The 17,891-nt window shown below is 41.0% G+C and overlaps 1 protein-coding gene across 1 annotated transcript in view; it reads right to left on the reverse strand.

Annotated features, from left to right (window-relative positions):
* The window catches only part of LOC124143948 (DNA-binding protein RFX6-like), a 52,117-nt gene that overhangs the window by 5,294 nt on the left and 28,932 nt on the right, over nt 1–17,891 (reverse strand). The window contains exons 5-17 of the mRNA XM_048386672.1: nt 17,755–17,832; nt 16,062–16,089; nt 11,985–12,089; nt 10,809–10,886; nt 7,841–7,954; nt 7,226–7,275; nt 6,046–6,146; nt 4,595–4,653; nt 3,355–3,499; nt 2,948–3,042; nt 1,842–1,959; nt 1,193–1,315; nt 255–362 (exon numbers count right to left, since the gene is read on the reverse strand). Coding sequence (XP_048242629.1) covers nt 255–362; nt 1,193–1,315; nt 1,842–1,959; nt 2,948–3,042; nt 3,355–3,499; nt 4,595–4,653; nt 6,046–6,146; nt 7,226–7,275; nt 7,841–7,954; nt 10,809–10,886; nt 11,985–12,089; nt 16,062–16,089; nt 17,755–17,832 — 1,202 coding nt within the window. The remainder of the gene's footprint in view (nt 1–254; nt 363–1,192; nt 1,316–1,841; nt 1,960–2,947; nt 3,043–3,354; nt 3,500–4,594; nt 4,654–6,045; nt 6,147–7,225; nt 7,276–7,840; nt 7,955–10,808; nt 10,887–11,984; nt 12,090–16,061; nt 16,090–17,754; nt 17,833–17,891) is intronic.

Genomic DNA, 17,891 nt, shown 5'->3' on the forward strand with positions numbered 1-17,891 from the left:
CAATGTCGACACCACCGCCATATAAACAATTTAAATTGGATGACTTCCACAGAGAGTGGAATTCTAAATAATGACAATGAAGTATAGCAGTGTGGAAGACCAGATACTTTGTCATCATTTTGGCAAACCGCAATATTAAAAATTAAAACTTTATTTTTTCTACGATAAAAAATGAAACATTTCATTTGACTTTTACAAACACTTGAATTCCTTTTCAAATATATCATCACTGCCTGTGTGTATTATTAGCTTACCGCTGTTGCTGTCGTAGTGATCCTCGGTGTGTTTCCGTTTCCGGTTTTTGGGAGAATTCTGGGATTTGTTTGACGATGTTCTCACTTTGGCGTGCATCTTTATCTCTTCTGAGGAAAAACAGAAGCATAGCCTTAAAATGCAGTCAGTTTGGTATCTTAAATTATCTAAAATATTGCAAATAACTAATAAGTCTATATTTCGATTATGGCTCAACAGCAGAGGTAAGTCAAACGTACGTTAAAAAATTACCCGTCAGTGATGGAAAATGAGCCAAATAAAGCAGTACGATCCACGTCCCCGGGGTGCCATGTCAAGGGCGGATCCAGCATTTTGAAACGAGACCCTCTGGATCCGCCTATGCATGTGTCAGTGGTTAATGCGGTCTTACTGTAGCAGGTAACCAGCGGGAAGATACGTTATGAGGGAGCGTTTGAAAACTGTTCCATTCATTTCATGGCGTGTCAGCTTTATGTTGGATGAAAGCCCCAAATGAAACCACGACAACTGGTATGGTGTTGATAAACCAAGAATCATAATCAGGACTAAACAAGATTCTGAGCCTGGATAATATATTTCGCAATTTGCAGCTTGTCAGACAACTGGACCATCAGTGTCTCCCAAGTACGTTTTGTTTGTTTGTTGTTTAACGCCTCTCTCAGAAGTATTCCAGCTATGTGAAGGCGGTTTGTAAATAATCGAGTCTGCACCAAACAGTCTAGTGATTGACTACATGAGCATCGAGCTACGCAATTGGGATTCGATGACATGCATCAACCAGGTCAGCAAGCCCAACCACCCGATCCTCTTAGTCGCCTCTTACGGCAAGCATTGGTTGCTGAAGACGTATTCACGGTCAAATACGTTATGAATTAAATCAAAGTTCAAACATCCTATGCTAATTTTATTATTTTGTTTAAAAAACAAAAACAAAACATACCTGCATTCTTCATATGTTTCTGTACACTTTTTTGTAACTGCGTCTCACGTGACATCTCGTTCTGCGTCTCCATGACGAGAAAAACATACTCGTCTAGCATCATGTGAATGAGGTGAAACGATCCTGGAAAGGTCAAGGTCATTTATCAAGGCGGCAACACATACGTACAACGTCCAATCTCATTAAAATCAGTTCTCGCTTCTGCTTAACAAAGGTCAGAGGACATACCATTACGGTTCACGCCAGACCGATCTTTCGCGAACTTTGACTGACCAATGGAATGACGGACATTAGCCAATCAGAAGACAGCTTTCTCGTGCTTTACGGCACTAGTTTCAAACTTGCGACTACGCTTGGAAACCTATTTTGACAAATTCTCGATTAAAAATTTCCAAATTGAACAGAGGAACATTCTGGAATGGGTAGTAGATGGCCTAGATTGCATGGATTCAGTCGCAAAGCCGGTAACTGTCGTTCGGAATACCCGGTGTCATTCCGAGTGTCACTTTCATGATCTGGTTAGCGACGTTAAGATCTGATTTTAATTAAATTGGTAATGTCGTGAATTAGGTACGTTAAATAACTTCGTGCATCATTACTTTTTGGGGAAGCTTTTAGCAAGAAATATGTTGCGATTATGTACACCTACCAAAACTGGAAGCACTATTCAAGGTGAGATCTCTCATCACAAGAGAGCCAATCAGCGCCCAGTTCAACAGGAACTCGGAGCTGACCAATGCCAAAGCACACTTCTTCTCTCGACACGGCTGTAACAAAACAATGTCAAAACAAGTCAAGTAAATGTGCATATGCATACTGGGCCAGAATAACAACACATCATGCTCAAATCGCTACGTTATACTGCGATCAGTGTGCACTTGATTTTAATTCTCAGCTCCCTGTGGAGTATGTAACCCGACGTGCCGGTGGGGCGCTAGAACGTTGACAGTCACATTACATCTCATACTACCGGCGGGTTCGATTCCCGACATGGGTACAATGTGTGAAGCCCATTTCTGGTGTCCCCCGCCGTGATATTGCTGGAATATTGCTAAAAGCGGCGTAAAACCCCACTCACTCATTCTACCGGACACCCTTTCACTGCTGAGTGAACAGAGGCATATATCAATCAAAGTCACTTAATTCCCTAGGGAGACACCATATGGGATACATGTGCTTCAGTTCGTAAAGCTTTGACCGGTACGTGTATATATTTGAGCAGCACGTGTATAGCTTTGACGAACACGTGTGTGCCTTTGACCAGCAGTCCTCCTCTCGAACCAGGTGACCATCTTCCCGAGGCAAGGAATTTAACTGACTGTAAAAGTCCAGTTTCCACCCTTGCCGAACAAGGCAGAATTTTCTGGTTTCGATCGTAGCGCCACCGGTGGCTGTTAGGAGTTATGTCCCTTCTATATCCCTTCTATTGACCAATCAGATTCCACCTCTCATATCACTTGCATTAGCTTTAAACAACATGGCGGCTCCCAGTCAAGACGATCCGATCGACAAAAAATCAGACAAAGTTATTCTGATCAACATACTCAAACGATATTCATGTCGCCGGACCGAATGCCAAGTTTTACAAATTTGGAACTGTGGAATAAAATGACATTTGTCTAGACAACTGAACAAAGTGCATAAACCCAGTAGATTTCCCTGTCACAGCACATTTAACGGCATTCTCTATTGATTGGTAGTGTAAGAACAGAAAGTATATTTGCAGTAATTGCACAATATTGAGAAGTCCCCGACCTGAAGAACACATTTGTCAATTATATTGTCCATCCATTCCGTGTAAGCTTCTATTGGTGCTTGCTTGCCCAGAAGGTTTTGAAACTCGTCGAAATCTGAAACAGATGTAGATCTGATAAAAAAGACGATTTCATGTGTAGGTGAGGTGAGGTGAGGTGAGGTGAGGTGAGGTGAGGTGAGGTGAGGTGAGGTGAGGTGAGGTGAAATGGGGTTTAACGTCGCATTCAAGATTATTGCACTAAAAAGCTATGTGCATGCACGTGTGTGTGGGGCTGCTTGGTCCGAAACTATGCCGCTTTCTGTCCACTAGACCACAGAGGCGGTCATTTCAAGTGACAAGTCAATAGGACACTTACTTATTGTCATTACAGATCCTGATTGGACAGGACTGGGCACATTGTACGTACTTTCTAAGATAGCATCCCTGTGCGCAAGCGCTCTCTCGGGGTCGTGGTAGCCAACCTGACAGCATAGTTCATCAATGTCAAGGTCAGCGAGGTCTTCCTGCATCACACAAACACAGTCGTGGTTCACCAGCACCGACCTTGCTGTCTGAAAGTACAGAGTGAGTGAATGAGTCTGTTAGTAACGGTGAGTTTCGATCAACGCCGTCTTGAACAGTACTTCAGTTATATTGCGGCATCTCAGCTTAATGTGGGATGAAAGCGCGAAGAGAGGCAGCCGTAGACGACGACTTTGGTGAAACCCACGAGCACCCACTAGTCCAAGACATAGGACATCGTTGGGCCGAGTGGTGTGCCTAGACGTGCCAGGAACCTTTGAGACCCGTGAAGATCCGCGTTAGAACAGGTGTTCAGCAACCCATGCTTGTCGTGAGAGGCGACCAACGGGATCGGGTGGTCAGACTCGTTGACTTGGTTGAAGCATGTCATTGTACCCCGATGGCGTAGATCGATGCTCTTCGTGTCAATCACTTGATTGTCTGGTCAAGACTCGATTATTTACAGACCGTCGTCATATTAGGATACGATGACATGCACAAAGCGATCCTGACCACCCGATCTCGTTAATGGCCTCTTACGACAAGCATGGGTTGCTGACGACCTATTCTCTACCCAGATCGTCAAGGGAATCCAAATACGTAGCTTCTCTCTGCCCTTATATATACGAGCTGAACATCGGGAGAGAACCCCGCCTGAAATTATAGATATTTGCGAAAGGATTTCCGGGGACGAAAACGCAAATATACCACTACTGTTCAAAGCGGCTTTAAACCAAACCTATTCACATGTAAATCGCTCGATGAAAAACATATGACCACACGTTCACCGTCAGCATACACTAGTGAAGTGTCGGGGGATAAATGTTTTAATCTGAGGGTGATTTTGTTATCTGGACGAAATAGTTTCTTGTTCCAACATTGTTGATCTACAGTAAAAAATACTATTGTGAGATTTCACTACACTACTACAGCATGTATAACGCCTACATATTCTTGTGATGTTCTGATGTGCAATCATTGGTGACACATGAACAGAAGACACACCCAAGGCGAGCTTCGATTTCCGCACAATTGAGAGTTATATACATGACGTTGGTGATATTAAACACTATTATCCCCAAGCAAGATATCTATTTAACCGTCAGCGTATTGATCAGGAGTCAGAGGCCATGGCCTGGGTTTACCTGAGCAAGGTGAACAAACGAGACTTGTCTCCGGACGCTCAACACAAAGCCACGTGCCACTGAAACGAGAGAAGTCGGTGTTAGTGTTGAGGGGACAATGCCGATGTTCGTGGGCAGAGAAGAATGGCCAAACACGGCACAGCGGTGGGATAATCCATCGGATTAATGGATTGAACGTGAGATGATGGAACACTGACATGGATCAGAAAATTGACAGGTCAGGCGCCATGACTTCTTGGCACCAAGATCTGAGTCACGTGTGTGGCTGTTGACTGGGCATGGGTTTGGCCAGGATCTGTGTCCTGGTATGGTGTGGAACTTGGCATAAGGGTATGTGACCCTGGATGTTCAGCTGGGTAGAGATCTAGGCAGGGTATGTGTGGTCTGTGTCATTGTATGACGTTGGAACTTAGCATATGGTGGAGAGGGTATGTGTCCCTGGATGTTTGGCTTGGTAGAGATCTAGGCAGGGTATGTGTGGTCTGTCCTGGTATGATGTGGAACTTGGCATAAGGGTATGTGACCCTGGATGTTTGTCTGGGTAGAGATCTAGGCAGGGTATGTGTGGTCTGTGTCATTGTATGATGTGGAACTTGGCATAAGGGTATGTGACCCTGGATGTTCAGCTGGGTAGAGATCTAGGCAGGGTATGTGTGGTCTGTGTCCTGGTATGATGTGGAACTTGGCATAAGGGTATGTGACCCTGGATGTTTGTCTGGGTAGAGATCTAGGCAGGGTATGTGTGGTCTGTGTCATTGTGTGATGTGGAACTTGGCATAAGGGCATGTGTCCCTGGATAGAGGGCTGGGTAGAGATCTAGGCAGGGTATGTGTGGTCTGTGTCATTGTATGATGTGGAACTTGGCATAATGGCATGTGTCCCTGGATAGAGGGCTGGGTAGAGATCTAGGCAGGGTATGTGTGGTCTGTGTCATTGTATGATGTGGAACTTGGCATAAAGGCATGTGTCCCTGGATAGAGGGCTGGGTAGAGATCTAGGCAGGGTATGTGTGGTCTGTGTCATTGTATGATGTGGAACTTGGCATAATGGCATGTGTCCCTGGATAGAGGGCTGGGTAGAGATCTAAGCAGGGTATGTGTGGTCTGTGTCATTGTATGACGTAGAACTTAGCATAAGGGTATGTGTCCCTGGATAGAGATCTGCCAATACTGTGTACTTCACTTGACAGAGGGTTGGAGAGGGTTTATCATCGTTTTGATACTTGACTGGGCAGGATCTGTTTTTGGTGTGATCTGTGATAGGACAGTGACTGGACAGGGTCAACCATTGATGTAATGTTGGACTGGACAGGGAGTTGGGCGATTAGGTACCTCACTCCGAGAGTGTGGGTTCCAATCCCACAAATACACTAGAATTTTTACTTTACTTAGAAAGTGTTTTCCCAAATATAACATGTGTTACATTTAAATGGCATTGCGTATTCACTATACCTTCTTGTTTTCTGTCCTGGATGTCCTTTGGGGCATTCTCTAGTGACGATTCCAACCAAACAGGGAGACGTTTCACGAACACTTTGATTTCTGATCCTAGACTGCCGAAAGGATCAGATACATTGATAATGTAGCATTGTGGTTATGCAAATGTAACATTGGTGTAGCATGTATGGAGGCACACTTGCAAAATGGAATTACGTGTAATTATAACAAAAGCGATTCTTATACAGTAAACTACGGTTATAACGAACTCAAAGGGACTACTAATGTTAGTTCGTTATAACCGTAATTCGTTATAAGCATATATACAGCATAACCACAGCAAATAGTCGGGACCAAAAAAGTTTGTTATATCCGTCATTTCGTTATAAGCGTGTTCGTTATAACCGTAGTTTACTGTATTTGTAAGTTCGTGATATGCAATAAGCTAGGAATAAAATCCCCAATTGGTTAATCCTCATCCTTTCTAATAAGAAAGTACAAACGATACTGGCAAATTAATATATGGAAATACCATGAATGCAAGATATTTAGAGATATAAGTATATGTATTTTAAAATTGTAGCAAATAACACTAAATGTAAAAGTAATCGCAACATAGGAATAACCATATTTGGAATCATTAAGAAGAACATATAGCGGAGAGGCAAACCTCAGGTCGTGTGTGCCTAGTTATTATACACAGCTTTTAGCGTAATATTTGGTGTCATCTGTAGAGCATAGGTATCAAAAGGAACAGAAATTGTCTGCACAAAAAAATGTTTAAAAAAAAGTTATTTTTGCTCAAAGTTCTAATTTAAATTTTTTTCTTGTTTTGCAGCTGTAACTGAACAAATATCCAGTCTCATACAACATCTTTAAGTGTGACCACGCTCTCCGAATAGCGTCCTTCGGGAACAAACCTTCACAGCTTGTCATAGGGACTAATTACTACAAAATTTTGCGTCGGCAGGATACATGGCGGTAGTTAGGCCTGATACAGATCGAACATGGGGTAGTAATACTTCTCACGTTCTCGCGTTGTCCCGAAGCAGGGCGAGAAGATGCTTGCCCTCCCCTTGTATCACCCGTTGCCTTACAAAGCCGTGGCCCCACATGGGGCAGGACGGGAGATATTGGCTTGTTTGTATCACTGTGTGGCGTTTATCTAGTGGCGGTTCCTTTGATGTTTTCTTACCTGTCAGGTAGATCTTGTATGGAGGATGGGATGAGCACGTCGACAAGCACCTGGGTGAGGGGGAGGAGAAGATAGCGTCAAGTACTTTGAAGCAAGGTGGTAGAAAAATAAAATTCATTTAGTGAATCCTTTTATTGTTTCAGTGCATGTTAACATGTGCACATACCGGTTTATTTCGGATTATAAACGCCCCCACAAACGCACAGTCGAAACGAGCAGTGGGGACCTAAACTGATTGTTTTAATCCGCTAGCTTAAGGTTGAATTTTGTCATGAAGACACTTGGTCATGGCGTGGTATTATTACGTGCTAATGCATATCTCCGTAGGGTTTCCGGATAAGAAAAGTTCCCCGCCGTGATGGTCGTAAGAAACGACCTAATGGACCGGGGGGTCAGGATCGGTGACTTGGTTGATTGGGTGTAGTCGTACCAGACGCCGTGGATCGTTTCGTAATATGAATCATTGGATTGTCTGGTCCAGACTCGATATTGTACAGGCCGCCGTCATATGACTGGTATATTGTTGAGTGCGGCGTAAAACAACAAGTAACAACAAAGCATTGAGTTCTCTGGGAATCTGGTATTTTCAACTCGATTTTAAACTTCTTAGCCCACCTTATACAAGATGGAGTCACATAAGGCGATGACGTCAGCAAGCACTTCGGCTTTAAGAACCTCTACCAGGTGCTCCGGCATCCCTTGCCAAAAATGCAGCAGAAAATTCTGAACCTTCACAAAGAAAAACAGTAATGTATTATTCTTAGATTAATTAATTAGAATGACAAAGGGAACTAAATGTCCATGCATTATCAAAGACTAAAATGACACAGTTGTCATGAGATGTTTACAAAACTAGTATCTTAATTATTTCCTTTATCATCAAATGTGTTCTTCCATACATCTGCATTGAAGTTGACATATCTATTCATACAAGGGCGACCCGTGAAGATCCGGGGTAGAATAGATCTTCAGCCACCCATACTTGCCGTAAGGGGCGACTATGCTTGTGGTAAGAGGCGACTAACGGGATTGGGTGGTCAGGCTCGCTGACTTGGTTGATGCATGTCATCGATCCCAATTGCGTGGATCGATGCTCATGATATCAATCACTGGATCGCTGTCCAGACTCGATTATTTACAGACCGCCGTCATATAGCTGGAATATTGCTGATCAACAAATAATACAAGGGCACAGTCGTCTAAGGCGCGACAACTCGCCGTACAGGGTTGCATAGCGTCGCTGCGTCAGAAATCTAAGATTGTGGGTTCGAATCCCGGGCCGCCGCGATTATGTTTCAAGGTTTGTCAGCACCATACCCGTGCCCGTGGGTTTCACCGAAGTGGTAAACATCTGAAACCTGCATCACGGGTTTCTTCCCACATCAAGATGACACGCCGTGATGCAACTGAAATATTGTTCAAAGCGACGTTAAACCCAACTCACTCACTATTTACCCAGGCCATAGCTATTATAATTAATGTTATATCATGAGCGAGTGAGTGAGTTTTAATCCGATTTTATCAATATTCCTGCATTTGTACGGAGGGGGATATCAGAATATGAGCTTAAAACATTGTACCCATACGAGCGTTTTATCCAGAAGGCTACGTCGCCTGTCAATAATATCGCGCGGCCTAAAAGCTGCCGTACAGAATAACATGTTACATTGTCAATTGCCATTAATGAATAAATGTGTATTGATATCGATCAAATCATTTTGACAAATAAGTCAATCTCGGGCAATTGAAGAGAACATTTAAAGTATAACCACATGTTCGTGTGGAAGGCTTAGTCATCACTCAACTTCTTCAACCATTTAACAGGTGTTAAAATCATTACTCCACTAAGCCTGGATTAACACAATGAAAATAAATTACCAAACCGCGTTATTATTCAAGCACGAATTCTCCCCTTGCGGTGCACGAAAAAAGGACACTAATTTATCAACTTTCTCTCGGCCTATACTGCAGATTAAAAGACTATGGTTGTCCTAAACCAGGCAACCTTTGACCTCGGACTCTCAGCCTGCTCGCGTGTTATGCTGTTAGTGTTCGCAGAATACGCGCGTGTTATGCTATACCCGTACATTCACTCCTTGGGGTTATCGCAAATGACACATGGGGCTCTCAATGAGAGAGGACGATACCTGGCCTCTGTGTGGTTGCTAGCCACGTGCTTTCTAAATACGTGATCGACGCACGTGGGATGAATAAGATCGTGTCAGCTTTCATTAAATTGGCGTTGATAGTTTGGACATCCGTGTACTCGTTGCCCGCGGGACGTGGGACATTTCAAAGTTATGTTTGCAAACAGCAAGATAAACTGAAGACTCCGTAAGAAACTTTGTTTGAGCGTATATATCCACGTTCTAAAAAATATATTTCACTGATAAAAGGACAAACCGACATGCCGTGGATAACGGCGCTCAGTTGAGATGCTGTCAAAGCATTGATTGTTTGGTTCTTGAATTTATGACTGATTGGATTAAATTAATGATAGTATGATATTGAAACAATGTCTGTTACTTATCGTTAATGATATACAAAATTGGGAATTGGGTTAGTAAATGAGTATGATTTTACGCCGCTTTGGGTAATACTCTAGCGCTATCGTGGCGGGGGACACCAGAGATTGACTTCACGCTTTAACCCATTTGGGGAATCGAACCCGGGCCCTTGACGTGACGAGATAACGCTTTAACCAGTGGGCTACCCCATTACCGTGGACTTGGTTTACCGTGAATTCTTTTGGTAAGTATGTGGATCAAGGAATATATTATTACCGCAAGTGCGAAGGCCATAGGAAATAATATAAAAAATATAAGTATACTATATATATATACTATATATTAAGTATACTGGAAGAAAATTCTCTCTTTTAAAAATAAGTCCCGTTTCCACTCTTGCCGAACTAGGCTGGACTAACGAGTCTTTGCATAGTCCAATCCAAACCGCGTAACGAACTAGACATCCGGTTCGTAAACAACATGGATTCCAACGTGCAGATTTTGGTCGACTGATGGATTTGCAAAGCATATTAACCGCCAAATGGGCGTCGACAGATATTTTGCAAATCTTTTAATGTTTTTGATCAAGGTGCTCAAGTGATGAAATTGGCAGGAAAAGATTACAACATAGATCTTGATTATCGATCAGATCGTCTTGACTGGTCGACGCCATTTTGTTCGAAGCATATGCAAGTGATGTGAGAGATGGAATCTGATTGGTCAATAGGAGGGACATAGAAGGGACATAACTAGTAATGGCCACTGGTGGCGCTACGATCGAGCCTGGATCGAAAATTCCAGCCAAGTTCGGCAAGGGTGGAAACTGGACTTTTATAGTCAGTTCACGCCCTTGTCTCGGGATGATGTCATTTTCAAGAATATTTGCAGTTGATGATTGCGGTTGCCTTGGATTGGAATTCATTGTGTATTCTGCGATGGGCTATATAGACTATATCAAATATGTATAACTTAAATTTCGAAAGGTGGTACATTTGTTTGAGATTCAACATTTAATAGGTTAGCCCGATTTTATATGACATTTTGTCAAACATCAGTAACATGGCTATCATACATACCTCATCAAAGTTAGCACTTATTACTGTGTCCAGTATACGTTGGCAGTGAGTGCGATACATCATAATAAATGTCTCCATCTGCAACAGCAACCCATGAACACTCGATAAACATTATTTGTATAATCGTATTATTTTCATGTGATATATCCAAATTCTGTTTGTGCGCCAGATTGTATTCTACATTCAGTGTTGAAATTAAGCGCTGTCTAGGAATTATGAATACGGGTTTTTAACAATGTGATACATTATATGTGGGCGAATGTGTACGTTTGTACCATCTGCTTTGGACAAAACACTTCTGATGAAAAAGGGTTCGGGTTGAAAACATCCTCGAGTATCCAGGGTCGTATTTCTCCATGCTAAATACCCTGAACCCATTCGCCACCACATCTTCGTCTCGGACATGACGCCACCACCTCCAATGGCCCTTTGTGTCACGTACTGCACAATTATTTTTTCTTGTGAAAAAAAACTTTCGATAATCATAAGAAATCTCTACGAGTCCGACTACACCATGAGCATGTGTTTATGAATCACTATCGAATGGTGATGATACCAGGTGTTCGAGAAAACCCGTTACAAACCCGTTACAAGTCAATTGTTCACCTAAGCACACACGGGAGCATGTGATTCAAGTCAAACTATGGAATTGCATCGGGCATCTTTTTGGTCACTTATGCGTCTAATTTGAAAATGTCCTCCACATATCTACCAACTTTTTTAAAAATCTTTACTGAGGCCTCAAAGGTTGTAACCTTGATCAAACAACTTTTGAGCATTAGTCGGAGGACGCTCCTCGAAATATTCGTAGAATTATTCGATTGTACCTCAAACGTTGCGAAATGGTAACACCAAAGACAAGAACTGCAGGAATATTGCTCGACATAAATGAAAAGTTGACTATTGGAAAGTTGAAGTTAGCCCTCTTGGCATACAGCCTTGTGGAGATTTGTTTTGTCACTCTGAATCTTTATGTATAGATCTAAATATGAAACAGATGCGGCGGTTTTACTGGTCTCCTTTATTTAAAGAGAATTGGCTATTCGAACACCATTTAACGTTATCAGGTAATCAGTTAATTCGACTGGATGAGCGTGGTGGTTTCAGGGTATTCAATGGAGCAGGACAATACCCCCATGTTTATGATGCTCAATGGTGCAAACAAACACGGCTCACCTTCTCTCTGTCGATATCCTCCGGGAGTATGAGGTTATTGGCGTCCGGGAACTCGGGAAGTAGTGTTCCTGTCTTGGAACTGAGAGAGTACTTCCGGTTTGAGCCCTACAATGGAATATGATAAGTATATACATACATTGTTAGAGGATGTGTTTCTATGTATTTTTATTGTTTCGATTTGTGACTACTTAGAGGATTGAAGCACACTCCTCATCGTAGGATAGCAACTCAGTCGGTTTGAATAAAATATGTTGTAATTAACAATAATTTATCAATTCACGTGCTTAAGGTGCTTTTGAATTACATGACCCGTGAAGACCCGAGTAGAGAATAGGTCTTCAGTAACCATGCTTGCCGTAACAGGCGACTAACGGCATCGGGTGGTTAGGCTCGCTGACTTGGTTGATGCATGTATCCCAATTGTACGATCGATGCTAATGATGTCAATCACTGGATTGTCTGGTCCAGTCTCGATTATTTACGACCGCCTCCGTGGTCTAGTGGTAGAGCGTCCGCCCGGAGAGCGGAAGGTCCGGGGTTTGATCCCCGGCCGCGTCATACCAAAAGACGTTAGAAGATGGTACTTGTTGTTACCCTGTCTGGCGCTCGGCATTAAGGGGCTAAAACAAAGCACTTGGGCTCGGAGTCAGTATACTGTGTCTGAGTGGGATATTCATGTTAAACTGCGGTATGGTATCTCAGTGAGCTAGCACTATAAATAGGCATCAGTCCGGACTGGTACAAGCAGCCACACGAACACACACACGTACATGCATGTCGCTATATAAGTGCAATAATGTTGGACGCGACGTTAGACCCCATTTCACCTCACCTTGATTATTCACAATTTGTCGTCATATAGCTGGAATATTGCTGAGTGCGGCGTTAAACAACAAACAACCTTTGTGAAAAACGGCATAGTCGCTAGCCTAAGATGACGCCATATGTGACATCTGCTTCAGTGCATAGTGGGAACAAAGCACTAGATCTTAAATCACTTAATCATTCCATAAAGGTATTTGCATTGACCTTTGTAGACATTTAGAAGGCACGTAGAGACGAGTCGTCTAAGGTGTCGCAATAAAATGTGCAGTTACGTCCCGTGGCCACGCCAGGATCCTTTGATCGTGGGTTCGAATCCCAGATTAGATCAGATTATGATCCTTGGTTTGTCAGCACCATACCCGTACAACCGGTGTCGCTGTGGGTTGTCCGCGACACTAAGCCAATCGTAATATAAATGAAATATTGTGAGTGAGTGAGTGAGGTTTTACGCCGCTTTTAGCAATATTCCAGCAATATCACGGCGGGGGACACCAGAAATGGCCTTAACACTTTGTACCCATGTCGGGAATCGAACCCGGGTCTTCGGCGTGACGAGCAAACGCTTTAACCACTAGGCTACCCGACCACCCCTACTGTTGAAGACAATTCACTGTGTGTATGTGGTGTATGTGGTGTATGTTGACTACGGGATATCATAGTGATGCGAAGTATTCCACTATTACCACCATATCTGTTATTGGCGTATTCCTTCGCCAACTGCGATGTGAATGTTATCTGTACTGTATTGATTACCAGGACTGCAATACTTCTGACTTAGCATTGGCATAGTAAATATACCTATTCACTTTGACGTTGTACAAAATATAATAACGCACAGGTCAACCTCCTCCCCCCTCCCCCCAAAACCCAAACCCCACACACCTCAAACACACACATACTGAGAGGATTTTGATATTTGGGACCCCTCCCCGTTAAAAATGCTGGATCCGCCCTTGTGACGAAAAGTAATCGATAAACAACGAACATCAGTAACACGAGGGCAACAATACTTTTGCATACAAAAGGAATTGCATTGTGTTATAATACAAAATTGGAATAACAATAAAAAGAAAGAAATTCATGTTTAAAATTCATTGGTCAACACCATAAAACCGTGTGTGAGATGGTGGGACATCGGTTCAAGGAAGCATAAATCATGTGCGTCATATTACCATTTGTATACGCAAACAATCTTGTTTGTGTTGTTATTACAGTTTGAACTAATAATAATTATAATAATAATAATAATAAAATAATAATAATAATTATTATTATTATTATTATTATTATTATTATTATTATCAAAAAAATAATAACAATTATAATACATGGCCCTTACATTTTGATTTGTTTCTGAGCATTGCTAAAAGGCGACTTATTTAACTCAAATTCAGTTTTGCACCGGAATCCGACTTTTTGAATCGCGAGACCTAGGAGGCGTGGCCAATATGGTCACGTGGTATAGGAATCTACAATACCAACTCCCGACCAAGCGAGTTTTGAACAAGTCATGAGAAACATACATATTTTTTAACTGTAGATGATAGACAAGATGTGTACACAACGACGATCAAACAACTCATCACATTTTCAATAATTGTCGCTTGCTTAATCTGTGTTTATTTCCAAGTCATCCCTTATAGATAAACTCGCGTTTGTTTTCTGATAGCCGCTAAACGTCCTCACACATTTGTTTCCTAAACGGCTAATACCACAATAGAGATTTCACGGTCGGGGCAGAGAATATTTTCCCAACGGATATCTCCAGGCTGTGCGTGACCGTAGACAATACTAAAGGTAAACAAAATGGCGGAGCGAGGTCGCGGTTACCCTGAAAGAAGGAACGCACATGCTAATATCGCTGTTTGGTAACCTGGCAACCATCCTTACCCCAGCACCGGCCCTTCACGAGGATGGGGGGTCGGGCAGACGAAAGTAGAGGGCACCAGTAATATGTATGGGGTCGGTTCTCTGTTTCATCTACTTTGTAACTTGTTCAAGGAAATAGTTTTCTATATTAGATTTTTTCCCCCTTTCGTCATCGATAACGAATGATTTGCACACTAGGCGAAAACGTATGCTTTTAAGTGTAAAAGTATAGATATATTTGTCTGAATATTTTTACATCCTGCCTTTATCCGGTTATAAAACTGATACACTGTTATCAAACTGTTACTAGTAAAACATACAAATAATGTCATCTTTGAAAAAAGAACACATTAACATTGCGAAAGAAATATATATATCAAATATTCATGTAGTTCTTTCCCAACTAATAATTAAATAAAAGAAAATTCCATTGTGAATTTGTATCGCTTATTTTTCATTTTATAATTGCTCAAATGTGCTGAGACCGTGATAGAGATACGTTATTACCCCAGTCAATGGATCGGCGAGCACTCGATTTTCATTCTCATCTCCCTGGGGAGTATACAACCCAAGCTGAGAATGATAGTTTTAACGTTTACCTGGAGTTGGCCATTTGGTATTTTGGATAGGAGGGGTCGTGCCTGCGAATTAAAAAAAATGCAACCTGTTCCCGAAAATGCTTGAAAAGACTGATCCCACCTCTGCTGGATGTTGTGAAAGATATTGTTTTGTGGGGCCCTATCATTATTATTGGTCCAACCGTTCAGAGAAAAGCCCCCTCCTCCACTCCCCTACCCCCCCCCCCCCCCCCCCACACACACACACACAAAAAAAATATATATTAAACGGTCGGTGGTCCCTAATATAAAGTCTAGCCATCCATATTTCATTGCAGCAATTAACATCCGCAATGTCTCGACATAAGACATATTAAGTACTATCAAGTAAATCCTTCGTAAACACATTAATTATCACAACAACTTTTCCAACCGAACGTCTGAAACAAAAAGCCTCATTATCCTATACAAATATTAAAACAGTCGTGTCGCAGAGAGCCTTTATCAGAACTACCAACCCGCGGACCCATGCTACGGTGGGTCTAAGTGGGTCGTGAGATCCAGCGTAAAACCAACACCCACAATCAATTGTTTCTCGGGAGGCCAAACTATGCCAGCCCCGGTAATGTTTGACGTGCTCTGCGCGTCCCACAAGGAGATGTTCTTGGTCCTCATTTATTACAACTATCGACGCATGTGTCACTTGGGCCGAGCCTAATACAGACACGCAGGAATGAAGGACAAGTTTTATCTCCCGGATTTCGGTCTTAATTCCATGCATTAGATGTAACCGATAAGGGCTTTTAAAAAGGTCCCCTGTGCCTACCTCTGTCTTAATCTTGATCCCCGAGAATCTGCGAAAGAAAGAAAATTGAAATTATAATCTGGGATTTCTTGATGGAATAATGGGCGTGGGTGTTCATAGCTCGTATATGAAATATAATTGAGGTTATCTATATGAATGTGTAAACTATCTTAACTTAATCGTGAGAATTGTTATTCGAAAGGTTCGTCGATAACAAAGGAACTTGAGATTCACTTTCACATTGCTTCGTCGGCGACAGGGTAGGAATTCAGCATAGCTTTCTTTTATTTATCACAAGTACGTAGAATCCAAATTAGGTGACTTTATAAAAAGGAGGATTTGGCTTGATCCATGTTAAAAAAGACGTGACATGGTACTTTTAACACAACAATAGTTATGAAATCTTCATGCAAATTTAACAAAAAATGTGAGGCGAGGGGCGTTATAATAATAATAATAATAATGATAATAATAATAATAATGATAATAATAATAATAATAATAATAATAATAAAACAACTAATAATGATAATTTACTTGAAATTCGCCTCAAGAATAAAATAATTTGAATGAACGGTGTAAGATTTTAAATATGGTTGATTCCCATGACCCGAAGAAAAGTTATAATATGTTGTATCTTTAAGCTTCTAATGGCAAATCTAATTGGGTGTCTAAAACTAAGCGCCTCTTGTATAATATTGGATTGACTATGTTTGGGAAAAACAGAAAATAATAATAATAATAATAATAATAATAATAATAATAATAATAATAATAATGTACGGATTAAAGTAAAAAATGCAGCAAAAAGGGTTTGGTGATCCTGGCACATACTTTTATTATTTATGTACATCAATGAACGTTTTGGAAGGATTAGGTCTACAGTGTTAAAAAACCTCAAAGCGATTTTCTTTGTACATACTTTTGGTTAATAAAATGTTGTGAACACAAAAAAATCATTCAAAACTTTGAAATGAACCAAATTCAGCTGTGAGAAAGTTGCATCATGATATATTTGATTTCTTTAAATTTTATATAAAATTATTTCATTTCCAGTTCATAAGATAATAGACCAAATCAAGTTAACAGCACATACAGTATCAATACAGACAGTCATTATTTTTGTTTTTGTATTATATATATGTAGACAAATTCTTAAACTGTTTTCGGTTACAAATATATACAATGTTGACAGAAAAAAATGGTTTTTGTAGTCAAATAGAAGACCACTACACACTAGATACACATACCATGATAAAACATGAACAAGGTTTGATAACTACATTTTCGGATGTAAAGACATTCTTTATAATGTGAATCTATATAAGGTTGAATTAATTATTTTAGTGTTATCAATGGTTATTAAGTAGAGCCCTGATTCAGTGAAGGTCTGTACGAATGGTGTAGATGTTGCTTTATCTTTTAAAATTAGACATTCATAGCTTTTATCTAATATCTTAATTTGTTTCTCTGCAGTTAGTCTTTCCATTTATGGCACACGTATTCTATCTAAAATTAACTGAAATTTGGCTGAATTCAAAGTTGTATTTGTGACAATGGATACAGAAATAAAATTGTGAATTAAAAAATATCAAAGCCAAAAACAATAAACTCAGTCAATACATGTTGCATGATATGCAGACGTGATAGGTTGTTGACAAGACGTATAAACTATAATATCTTAATGTAGGCATGTATTCGTATGTATATTTACCTCGTAAGTCCTTTTCCAGAATACACAGAATGGTAGTATATTGATGTCTCCTTGATTCCGATACCGTAATAATGATATCTGCGGCAAAAACAAACAAACAACATTAGTGAGTGAGTGAGTGGGTAAAAGTTTAACGT

Source organism: Haliotis rufescens, unplaced genomic scaffold (genome assembly GCF_023055435.1).
Source record: "Haliotis rufescens isolate VD_foot unplaced genomic scaffold, xgHalRufe1.0.p SCAF_6, whole genome shotgun sequence".
NCBI classification, from domain to species: Eukaryota; Metazoa; Mollusca; class Gastropoda; order Lepetellida; family Haliotidae; genus Haliotis; species Haliotis rufescens.